At 40.2% G+C, this 12,340-nt stretch overlaps 1 protein-coding gene across 4 annotated transcripts in view; it reads right to left on the bottom strand.

Annotated features, from left to right (window-relative positions):
- Positions 1-12,340, bottom strand: part of Cdc27 (cell division cycle 27) — a 44,643-nt gene that overhangs the window by 29,547 nt on the left and 2,756 nt on the right. For all 4 annotated transcript variants that reach the window (XM_052194938.1, XM_052194939.1, XM_052194940.1 and 1 more), the window contains exons 2-3: positions 1,815-1,890; positions 204-351 (exon numbers count right to left, since the gene is read on the bottom strand). In XM_052194938.1, coding sequence (XP_052050898.1) covers positions 204-351; positions 1,815-1,890 — 224 coding nt within the window. The remainder of the gene's footprint in view (positions 1-203; positions 352-1,814; positions 1,891-12,340) is intronic.

Raw genomic sequence — 12,340 nt, 5'->3', positions numbered from 1 at the left:
GGGGTTAAAGATCTCCAGCACCCCAAAAAAAAAATTATCACCATTATAATGAAATCTCTCCACAACCAAATTAAGGCCTTTGTCACTGGTACAAACATTTCAACTGTTACTCAAAAGAGAGAAAAGAAGTTTAACATAGAACATTTTATCCAAAATTCAATGAAAGTCTAACCAAACTAGATAAAGTAGATTTTAATACTTACTTGCTGAGGTCAACACAACATTTTGCAAGCAGGTATTTACACTGTGGGGTGGTACAACTGTGTCCTTTCAAGAGTCTATATGCTTTATAAGCCTTTCCTGAGCGGTAGTAACAGGTTGCCAGTAAAAACAAGGCTTCTTCTGAATGTACTAAGACATTAAAAAGAAAAAAGAACAGATAAATTAGCAACTATTCAGTCTGCCAAAAAACAAGTTAAGCAACAAAAACATTTAGCATGTCATTGCCATTTAATTCAAAACAATTACTAATTCAAATTTGAATTATGGAGAAATCAGTTGTGATAGAACAGGTAAGGTTGGTGGTCCATATCTGTAATCTCAGCATTCAGTGGACTGAAGCATGTAAATCACTTCCAGTTCCAGACCAATCAGAATATACAAAAAAGAAAAAAAGTCAATTTGCCAGTTCCTGATCATCTCTCTAGAAGAACTAAGGTAGTAATATGATGAAAACAATTACATTCTCTGTAAATATGTAAGAAATGCAAACACACACACATACACACCTCTACCCTTAAACAGACCACTAGGAAAACATCTTATTTAGATTTTTTTTTTAACAGACCTCTTAGGTAGACAGAAGTTAAATTTTACTATGAAGGGAGAATGAACCTCATTTCTGTGGTCAAAAATGTTTCTAAATTAAAATGGACAGATTAAAAAACAATTGGTTCTCTGTAACACCAAATACTAAGACAAAACAAAAGTTTAGGGTCTGGGAGATGGCTCAGTTGGTAAGCATGCGTGCTGCCAGGCCTGAGGACCTGAAATAAATCCCTGGACCCCACACAGAAGAAAAAGAGAAACTCGAGTTATTTTCTGACATCCACAGAGGTCATAGCACATGTCCAGCCCATTAGAAATAAACAGTAAAAATATTTTCTGGAGAAAAACAAAACAAGATAGGCATGGTGGCTCTTTTCCCCACCAGAGAACCTGGGAGTCTGCGGACCAAAGGGCAGTTAGGGGTTTAAGACCAGTGTGAGATCAGAAAAATTGTCTCCAAAAACAAAAATGGAACAGCTGGGAGGTAAGTCAGCAAAGTGCTTGCCTTGCTTCTTAGGACCCAATGAAAAGGCTGGCACATGCTTAGAATCCCAGGACTGAGGAGGAGGAGGGAGATTTCTGGGGCTCAGTAGCTAGACAGCCTAACCTACTTGACAGGTTCCATGCTACTGACAAATCATCTCAAAAAGAAAAGTAAAAGGCGCCAGAGGAAAAAACACCCAAGGTTGCCCTATGTTTTCAGCCATACTCAAATACCACATGCTCTTACAATGTATGTGTGTGTGTGTGTGTGTGCGCGCGCACGCATGCGTACAGAAAGGAGTTGGAGAGATAGCTGAGCAATTAAGAACATACAGTGATTTTAACGAAGATTGGAGTTCAGATTTCAAACACATCTGGAGGCTCACAACTCTAACTCTAGTGGATTTGATGCCTTTGGTCTTGGAGGACACTATTTTCAACAAGTATCCACACACACATATATATATATATACACATAATTAAAAATAAGAACAAAGTTAAAAAGACAAAAGAATGAAAAAGAACCGTGCTAGTCACAAAATACAAATGAGTAGATCACAAACCTTCTGCATATAGTCGTTCCGCGAGGAAAACTGCGTCTCGGTAAGCATAGTGGTTTAGTGCTTGCCATATAGCAGCCTGTAAATAGAGAAGGACGTAAATATACACAGTAACTTCTGACGCTGTCTTGAACATAATACTCAAGTCATTCTGTGAAATTTACTTATTTGTATTATTTCTTCACTTATTTATTTACTTTTGTATGTGCACATGAGTGTAGCAGGTGGGCATGTGTGTGCTGGATGGAGGTCAAAGATAATCTCTCCTACCGTGTGGGTCCGAGGGAACTTATTCAGGTCACTGGGCTCAGCAGCAAGTGTGGTAACTTGCTGAGGCTCCTCACCTGCTCTGGTTATTCTTATCTCTTTCTGTATCTTACATATGTGTGCAGAGAGCTTCAGAGGCTGGGGCGGGACGGATCCCTGGGAGGTGGGTATGAGAGTCCTGGTGCAGGTGCTGGGAACCAAGCCCGGGTCCTCTGAGAGAGGCAAGTCTTCTCATCAAGTGAGCCAGCTTTCCAGTCCAATTTCACTAATTTAAGTGATAGACTATCTGATCAGAGTGTGCTACATAAAGTTTCTCATTGTAGGCTTCCAATATCTGCATTTACTCTTAATCCCTGCATGAATCTAATCATCTACACTTCCATATACCCCTTTTCTTCAATAACTTGCTCATCCTAAAAACCTAGCTTAAAATAACATAATCTATACTAACTTCCTAGCCCATTCATCTTTCTATTCCTCACACTCCTTTTTGTGAGACAGATTTTAATTTTTTACTAATTTGGTAGGAAAAGAAGCTTCTATTTTATTTTTATTTTTATTTTTTAAATAAGGGGACTGGGAAGATAGTGAGTCCATACCAGGGATGATCATGATCATCATTCCTCCTCCCCCTCCTCTTCTTCCTTTTCCTCCTCCTCCTCTCTTCCTCCTTCCCCTTTTTTTCCTCCCCTCCTGTGTGTGTGTGTGTGTGTGTGTGTGTGTGTGTGTGTGTGTGCATGTTTGGATATCTTATATTTCTCTGCCAGCAGTTAAACATGATTATTTTAAAATACTTTCATACAGATCAATTCAATGCTCAGTCTCATGGAAAGGACTATTTATATTACTGATTATCACACCACACTAACAGGGCTCATTCGGGCGAGAGGGCCTTTTACTGTTTGGGAAATAAAGATGAGGAAAAAGATTCATAAGGCCACTAAATGAAAATAGAACCTGAAAACAGAACCTGTTAGAAAGGATTGTTGGATTACTCTAGGATTCCGCCAGTTTTAAAGCCATTAAAAAAAGTACCAAATATATGCTGTGCAGGAACATCTAGAACCTCATAAAATGTTCTACCATATTTGTTGCTCATTTATCCACATGCTATTAGCCACAGACTATTCCTTCTTACAGAATTTGCCTGTAGTAGATAGCAACATACTTACCATACTTAATACACATACTTATACAGAGCACAACTGTAATACTCTATGTGAACACTTTTCTGATTCCCGCTCCACCTCGGAGTCTGACAGGACTCACTATCGCTCTTCTCTAGTCTACCCCTCCCCCTACTCCTGTTTTTGAGACAGGGTCTCACTACGTAGTCCTGTCTGGCCTTGAACTCACTATGCAGACCAGACTGGAATGCAACCTGCCTCTGCCTAGGATTAAAGATGTGCATTTACCAAGTGAACCATCTTTCCATCCCAGAATTACTAATTTAAGTGATGAAACCACAACACCCTGTGTAAATTCCACAGTGCACTAAATATTAAAGTAAAACTATTGCTTCTTATATACACTCTTTTTGTTATTTTTTGGTTTTGTTTTCAAGATAGTTTCTCTGTGTAGCCCTGCCTGTCTTGTAGACTAGACTAGCCTCAAACTCAGAGATCCTCCTGCTTTCAGAGTGTTAGGGTTAAAGGCATGCACCATCACCCAACCTACCTACACTCTTTTGGAAATCTTTTGAAAACTACAGATTTCCCCAGTAAAGGCATATAGAGTAAAACTATGTATTGAAAACTTGGTATATATTTGAGGTTTGGTATATTTTTATATTTAAATATATACTGAGATGTATACAATCTGAGATTTATAAATACTCCCTATAAGGCGTACTAATAAAGTTCACAGGAACCTTGTGTGTGTGTGTGTGTGTGTGTAACAGACTCTTAATAAATATTTGCAGAATTGGTTTAAATGATTAAAAGGGCAAAGATACCAAACCAAGGGAGTTATTTTTTAAAAAAAATTTCTTAAGATTTATTTAAGTGCTGGGTGTTTTACTTGCATGCATGTCTGTATACCACAGGCATGCTTGGTGTCCAAGTTGGTTAGTGTGGGTTTTGGGATCTCTTGGAAATGGAATTTCAGATGGTTGTGATCTGCAATGTGGGTATTGGGAACAGAACCTTGTCCTCTCAAAGAACAAGAGTTCCTCTCCAGCCTGGGAAATTCCTTTCTCTTTTGTATTTTGAAGTATCTTCAAATCACACAATCACTAAGAACAGAGAAGAAATGACTTTTAATTATACCAAATCACAGGTGCTGGCTAAGTGCACAAGTTAACAGCTGTACTAGTGATTCCAATGCAGTCCATATTGGAAAGGTCTTCAGTGCCCAGTCAGCGAAACTAAACATAATTTACAGAATAGCTCATAAACAAAGGGATGAAGGCCAGAGAACATGTCGTTGAGTCCAGTACTCAGGAGACAGAGGCAGGAAGATCTCTGAGAGTTCCAAGCCAGTCTGGTCTACAGAGTAAATTCTAAGCCAGCCAGTAATAGAAAGACCCTGACTCAAAATAAAATAAAACACAAACTTTTTAGTCCATAACAGAATTTTCATTCCTTAAAAAAAAATTTCCCGCCGGGCGCTGGTGGCGCATGCCTGTAATCCCAGCACTTGGGAGGCAGAGGCAGGCGGATTTCTGAGTTCGAGGCCAGCCTGGTCTACAGAGTGAGGTCCAGGACAGCCAGGGCTAAACAGAGAAACCCTGTCTCCAAAAAACCAAATCAAAAAAAAAAAAAAAAAATTTTCCCTTAAAGTTTCCACATAACTGTTTCAGAGCATAAAAAAGAGAAAAACAAGCCTCCCCCCAAAAAAAGTCTCATTGTACAGATCATAGCAGTAGTTTCAGCTTAACAATAGTAAGGTAATAAGATGCAACAGACATATAATGTGTATATGTATACATTTCTCATGCAATTTATTATCATTTAAAAAAAAGCCTACTCTTGGAATTTTATCTGGCTTTATTACCAGTTTTAACTAAAATCCACTGTGGAATAGGATGGATTTCCTTTCCAGCTTGTGTATGGCTTTTTGAGACAGTCTCTTACATCTCAAGCTGGCTATAAACTTACTACGCAGCTGAGGATGAACATTAGATCCTTCTGTCTGCACCCTCAGTGCAGACTATGCACATATATCCTCACCCGTGGTCCACAGTGCTGGGACTGCACCAAGGATTCTGTGCATAAACAATACCCTCAGCCCTTAAAGCTCACTCTGCTTGGGTGCTCGTACACAGAGGCCAGACTGAAGCAGCGCATCCTCATCAATCACTCTCCACCTTAGGTTTTGAGACAGGATTTCTCAGTCTGGAATTCAACTGACCCAGCTAGGGCTGGCCAGGAAACCAGAGGGATCAATCATATTTCCTTTCCCAGCACTGGGATTATAGGTATGTGCTGCCACACTTAACTTTTTACATAGATGCCAGGAATCACACTCAAGCTCTCCTTACCAAGTCATTTCTCCAATGCCTTAAAGTTCACTTAAAAGAAAAAAAAAAAAAAAGATTAACTTTATGTGTATGAATGTTTTGCTTAAATATATGTACGTGCCTAGTACCCAGGGAAGTCAAAAGAAGGCACTGTGATCCCCAGAACTGGGAGTTCGAGAAGGTTGTGAGTCATCATATGGTGCTGGGAATCAAACCCCATTTCTCTATAAAAGCAACAAGTGTTCTTAACCCCAAACCATCTCTCCAACCCCTCAGAGTTAATTTTCTTTTTTTTCCCCCGAGACAGGGTTCCTCTGTGTAGTCCTGGCTGTCCTCAAACTCAGAAATCCATCTGCCTCTGCCTCCCAAGTGCTGGGATTACAGGCATGTGCCACCACTGCCCGGGCTCAGAGTTCATTTTCTAATCATGCAAAATAATAGCTTTCATTATGTCATTATGTATACGTGTATAATGTATTCTGATTGTATTCTTGCCCATACTTTCTCCTTTTGTTTCTTGTCATTTCCGAGACGCCATGAGAGATGAAGTCAAGCACACAAGACCATGGAGGAGGAGGAGGAGGAGGAGGAGGAGGAGGAGAATCCTTCAAACATAAACAGTGCCCTCAGTAGTCTTCTAATCTTCCTACCTGAAAGCTGTGCTGTAATCATCCTGTTTCAGCATTACCTTCTCTAAACACACTATGTGTTCATCCCTGGGCACACAGGACAAGAGCCAAGGACTTGGGTTCAAATCCCTGAACCAGTTGTGTCTTGGACAAGAAACTTAATGACTTTTACAGGAAGACTTAATCTATTCATTTATATTTTGTACAGTGCTCAGTTTGTTTCTTCATTTAAAAGAAGAGTCAAGGACTGGAGATATGGCTCAACAACTAAGGGCTTGTACTGCTCTTGCAAAGGAATGGAGTTAAATTTCCAGCACCCCCATCAAGAGGTTCACAACTCCTTGTAATATCAGTCTGGGAGGGTATAGCACCTCTGCCCTCCACAGGCACCAGCACTCACGTACATATACTGTCCCCCAATTAAAAATAGATTATATAAAACACAAGGCTACAGTGAAGGACAGGAGTTCCTAGCACATATCTGTAACTGTGCAATGCACAGTTCTAGTCACTGTCACTGTTGTCTTTCTGATCCCATCACTAGTCTTTCATCCCTCATCAAATTAGTTATTCTCCTTGGAAAGCCAGTTTACAACATACATATCTACAGAATAAAGCGCAAACTCTTTTTAGATATTCAAATCAATTTCATTTTAATTTTCCTTTAACAGAATTTTAGATGTATTGTCTAAAACTAGAAAAATTCTCCATCATTCACTTAACTTGGCTGAAGAGGCAGGAGGATCAGGAATTCAAGCCTAGCGTAGGCTACATGAAACCTGTCTGAAACCTTTGTGCAGGGATAGGGAGATGGATAGCTGGTAAAGCACTTGCCTGGTAAACCCAAGGACTTGAGTTTAATCCCCAGAATCCCTGTTAAAGCCAGGCGGGTGGTGGCGCAGGCCTGTAATCCCAGCACTCTGGGAGGCAGAGGCAGGCGGATTTCTGAGTTCCAGGCCAGCCTGGTTTACGGAGTGAGTTCCAGGACAGTCAGGTCTATATAGAGAAACCCTGTCTCAAAAAAAAAAAAAAAAAAAAGAATCCATGAAAGGAAGGAAGGAAGGAAGGAAGGAAGGAAGGAAGGAAGGAAGGAAGGAAGGAAGGAAAGAAAGAAAGAAAGAAAGAAAGAAAGAAAGAAAGAAAGAAAGAAAGAAAGAAAGAAAGAAAGAAAGAAAGAAGAAAAGAAAAGAAAAGAAAAGAAAAGAAAGAAAGAAAGAGAGAGAGACAGACAGACAGATAGACATAGTGGTACAGGCTGGTTTCAGGGCTCAGAGGCCAGCCAGCCAGCCAGCCAGCCAACTTACAAAGTTTCAGATTACCAGAAGGCCTGCCTCAAAAAGATAAAAGAAAAGAAAAAAAAGAAAGGAAAAGAAAAGAGAGGGGTTAAAATCTAATAAAAGAGTTAAGTCAGCCTTCAGGCCAATAGTGGTGTGATCTACAGACACCTAGAGCACAGTCCAGGTCCTTCTGGTCTGAGTGTCACATGCATCTTCATACTACTCAACTCACTGACTGTGCTCACTACCTTTGGAAAACATTGTCCATCCATTAAGCATAAGGATGACATACCTACCATGCTGGTTACACGATCCTAACTCCATATAAAGCAAAGTAGACACGGCTCAGCAGGTAACAGCGCTTGTTCTAGGCTGACAACCTGAGGTGGATGAAACAAAAACACTCTTTCCTTCACCCTCTTTCTCTCTAACTACACAGTCACTGCTATCTAGCCTACATGGAAATAAAAGACAAAGCTTACTTTTTTGACAAAGGAAGCAAAAGCATCCCTTGGAGAAAAGATAGCCTAGTCAACAAACAGTGATGGCACAACTGGATTTCTTTCTGCAGAAGAATTAGATTTATAACTTTCATCTGCGTAAAAATCAATGTAAAGTGGATCAAAGACCTTAACTAAACCTGAAACTTTTAGGAGAAAATACAGAGAATATCGTTAAATATACTGGGCTAGGTAAGAACTCTTTTATTGTTGTTTTTTGAGATAAAGATTCCCTGTGTAGTACTGGCTGTCCTAGAACTTGCTCTATAGACCAGGCTGGCCTTCCTGCTTCTGCTCCTGAGTGCCACTGCTGGCTGACAAGAACTTTTTTAAGTAGAATACCAGCAGCTCAGGAACTGAACATGATACTACATGTTCAACTACATGAAAATTCATGTTTCTATATAGCAAAGGAAACAATCAGTAGTGTTAACAGCTCACAGTATAAGAGAAAATCCTTACCAGCTCCATTTCAGATGAGGTGTTAATATCCAAAATTTAAAAAGAAATTTAAATTTAAATATCATAAACTACCAATTACCAAATGGGCTAATGAACTGAACAGACAGTTTTTAAAAGTCAGAATGACTGTCATCAACAAACTGACCAGCCGTCAGAGGCATGGGGGGGGGGCAGGAGCCTCTATTGACTGTTGGTCTATTGACTGCAACTTAACACAGCCATTGCTGAGTCAGCTATTCACTCCTGGGCTCCATCCGGAGAGTGCCATATCTATCACAGGGGTATCTGCACCCTGTTTATTGTTGTTTTATTCGATATAAAAAAGTGACTGGAAACAACCTAGTTTTCCACTAACAGATGGATAGTGAAATTTTAGTATATATGGAATTTTATATATTTGGTATATATAAAAATGGAATACTACTAAAGAAATAAAGTTTAAAAAACTGCAGGAAAATGGATGGACCTAAGTGAAATATTAAAATATCTCTTTACCTAATATTATAAATTATATAATATTGAGCTCATACAATCTCAGGGGGAAAATCATGTTTTCTCTCATATATGAAATCTAGCCAATAATAAATGTATGGTACATAAACAAATATCCATGTAAGTACAATATTACAAAAAGAAATGAACAAAAAGGCAAAATATAAGAGGAGGAAGGACTGAATATGGGCATTAGTTTTTTAAAGATTTATTTTATTTTTTTAAAGATCTATTTATTAGTATTTTATTTAAGTACACTGTAGCTGACTTCAGACACAACAGAAGTGGGCATCAGATCTCATTATGGATGGTTGTGAGCCACCAAGTGGTTGCTGTGATTTGAACCCAGGACCCTTGGAAGAACAGGCAGTGCTCTTAACCACTGAACCATCTCTCCAGCCCGTTTATTTTATGTATATGAGTACACCATTGCTCTCTTCAGACACCAGAAGAGGGCATTAGATCCCATTACAGATGGTTGTGAGCCACCATGTGGTTGCTGGGAATCAAACTCAGGACCTCTAGAGGAGCAGTTGGTGCTCTTAACTGCTGAGCCATCTCTCCAGCCCATCAGTTATTTCTTGAATGTTCTCTATATAGAGAATGAATCTCTGTATCTAAATCCAGGCAGATAAAGATGATTCCTCTGATATTAATCAGATGACCAAGGCATTTCTGAACCTTAATCACATGAGCTAAATAGAACCAGACTGGCTTGGGCAAATAATAAGATCTTGTCCTAAAATAAAGAAATTAAGAAGGAGGGGAAGGAGGAGGAAGAGGAGGAAAAGGAGAAGAAAAGAGACATATCAAGTTTGGCCCAGAATACCAATTCCTCATAAGCACCAGCAAAAAGATGGGTCATCCATCCCACATGTGCTGTTATCTTTCAGTGCCTGAGTGACATGCATCTCACTGGGGCGATGGGATGCGAAAGGGACTGCTGTCATCACCACAGATTCGTAGCTGATGATGAACACAGAGCTAAAATCAGCACCCTGTTCAACAGATGGTGGAGGCTCCCCAAACACAGCACCCAGGCACCAGTTCTACAGATTAAAGCCAGATGGGTGGCAAGTTGCTAAGGCAAAGTTAAGAAGCCACACAGCAGCATTCCTCTTTCCTTCTTCCTATCCAACAAAACATTTAGGAGACATTCCACTGAAAGAACTAATGATTCAGTCCTGGGCTGTATTCACTGAAAAGATAAACCAAGAGCATACAGCTGCAAATTCTTACCTGCTGTGTAGTCTTTGCATGCATTGTATAATGTATCGTGTATAAGGAGGTCAGAGGCTGACGTCGGGTATCTGCCTCAGTTGCTGCTTCCTTTTTTTAAAAGCTACTATTTTAATACTACTGTGTGCACATGTGTATGGATATGTGTGCATGTGTACAGATGTGCACCACTGTGCAGAGGTCTAAGAAGGATATCTGGTGTCTTACTCTATTGTGATCTGCCTTATCTCGAGACAGGGTCTCTCAGATGAAAGCGAACCACCCCACTCTTTTTTCAGCGATGCAGCTCAGCCATACCCAGCTTTCTACAAGTTTGCTAGCAATCCAATCTCAGGTCCTCAGGCTTATGTAGCAATTCATTTCCTGGCTGAGTCATCTCCCTGGTCCCACCATCTATTCTGATTACTAAAGTTTTGGGGGGGTTGGGGATAGGGAACTAATTGATCTTGTTTTTCAAGCTGAAGTTAACTTTATTAAGTAGAGTTTACGGGGGAAAAAAATAAATATAGGTTTGGTGAAAACTCTCCTAGCTACCATGAGAAGAGATGGAGAAAAGGCTGTGACTTTTATGTTAAGCAGGAACTAGAAAGAGGTAACTTACTAAAAAAAGAAAAAGGGAGCTGGAGAGATGGCTCAGTAGTTAAGCGGGCTTGCTACTCTTTCTTCCTGAGGAACTAAGTTTAGTTGGAGCACCCACGTGGAGCAGGCACCCACGTGGAGCAGCTCACAACTCCCTGTCACTCCAGTTCCAGGTGGTCCAATACCTTCTTCTGGCCTCCAAGGACACCTGCAAACATGTGGGGGCATGTGCGTATATAAACACCAACAGACCTTAACAAAAGGCATTCCTGAGAATAGAAGTAGGCCAGTAAACTAAGGAAGAGACCTGAAAGTGAGGCTTTGGTTGGTTGTTTTTAAGGACAGAGTCCTGTAGCACAAGCTTGCCTCAGAGCTGGGGTGCAGTAGTGGAGAAGACTTCCAACTGCTTTTCTTGCCTCTGCCTGTCAAGCACCAGGATTACAGCTTGCTGAAATATAATTTTATTTGCATATTTTAAGACAGGGTCTGAGTAGCTTAGGCTGGCCTTAAATTCAAGGTCCTGTTTCTATTTTCCAAGTCCTGGGATTTCAAGCATGTACCATCACACCCAGTTCAAGTATTTTAAATGTAAGCTGTACTGAGATTTAATTTGGACTGTTATAAATTGTTTGGTTTTTGTATTTGAGAAAAAAAATACAACAAAAGGTATGAGAAAGTCAGGAAAAGCAGGGAGAAAGAAAATAAACCTAACCAAAAAAAAAAAGTCATCATAGAAATTCCACTTTATACAATAGAATCTAATTTCTACTTCTGCAACTCTAGCTTTTACTCAATTGGTTGTTTTGTTTTTGTTTTGTTTTGTTTTTTAAATTTCTGCTTTTCAGACAGGGTCTCATTTGCCAGTCTGGTCTCAAACTTATAACATAGCTGAGGCACGCCTTGAATTCTTGACCCTTTTTGCCTCTACCTCCCAGGTGATGGGATTACAGGCGTGCTGTGGCCATACCCAGCTCTCATTCTTAGGTTCTACCATTTCTTTTTTCTTTTTTTTTCCTTTGAGACAGGGTTTCTCTGTATAGCCCTGGCTGTACTAAAACTCACTCTATAGACCAGGCTGTCCTTGAACTCAGAAATCTGCCTGCCTCTGCTTCAAGTGCTGGGATTAAAGGCGTGTGCCACCACTGCCCCCCCCCTCCTTTATCCAGGTCTTTATCTAGGTGGCTCCCTGACTCCACACTTAGTCAAGACTGGTGGGAGGCATTTTTGGCTATCACAAATGGTAGAGACATCTGGTAAATAAACACTCCTTAAAACACACATAACAAACTCCACTTTCTCCAAAAGGTCAATTTTACCAACCGTAAAAAACACGGTCCACAGCCGGGTGGTGGTGGCACCCTCTGGAAGGCAGAGGCAGGTGGATTTCTAAGTTGGAGGCCAGCCTGGTCTACAGAGCTAGTTCCAAAGCAGCCAGGGCTATACCTGTCTTGAAAAAAAAAACCCAAATCCAAAAAAAAAAAGATGATATATGTATGTAGTGCCCAAATCCCTGCATGACTGTTTTGAGATGGGATCTTAAGCATCTTTGTTCAAGCCCGACCTTGAACCCCTTATTTTCCTGCCTCAACTTTCCAAGTGTAGGATATTAAAATCACCTTCAAAA

The sequence above is a fragment of the Apodemus sylvaticus genome, chromosome 10 (genome assembly GCF_947179515.1).
Source record: "Apodemus sylvaticus chromosome 10, mApoSyl1.1, whole genome shotgun sequence".
Classification (NCBI taxonomy): domain Eukaryota; kingdom Metazoa; phylum Chordata; class Mammalia; order Rodentia; family Muridae; genus Apodemus; species Apodemus sylvaticus.
This window is presented reverse-complemented; position numbering and strand designations above follow the sequence as displayed.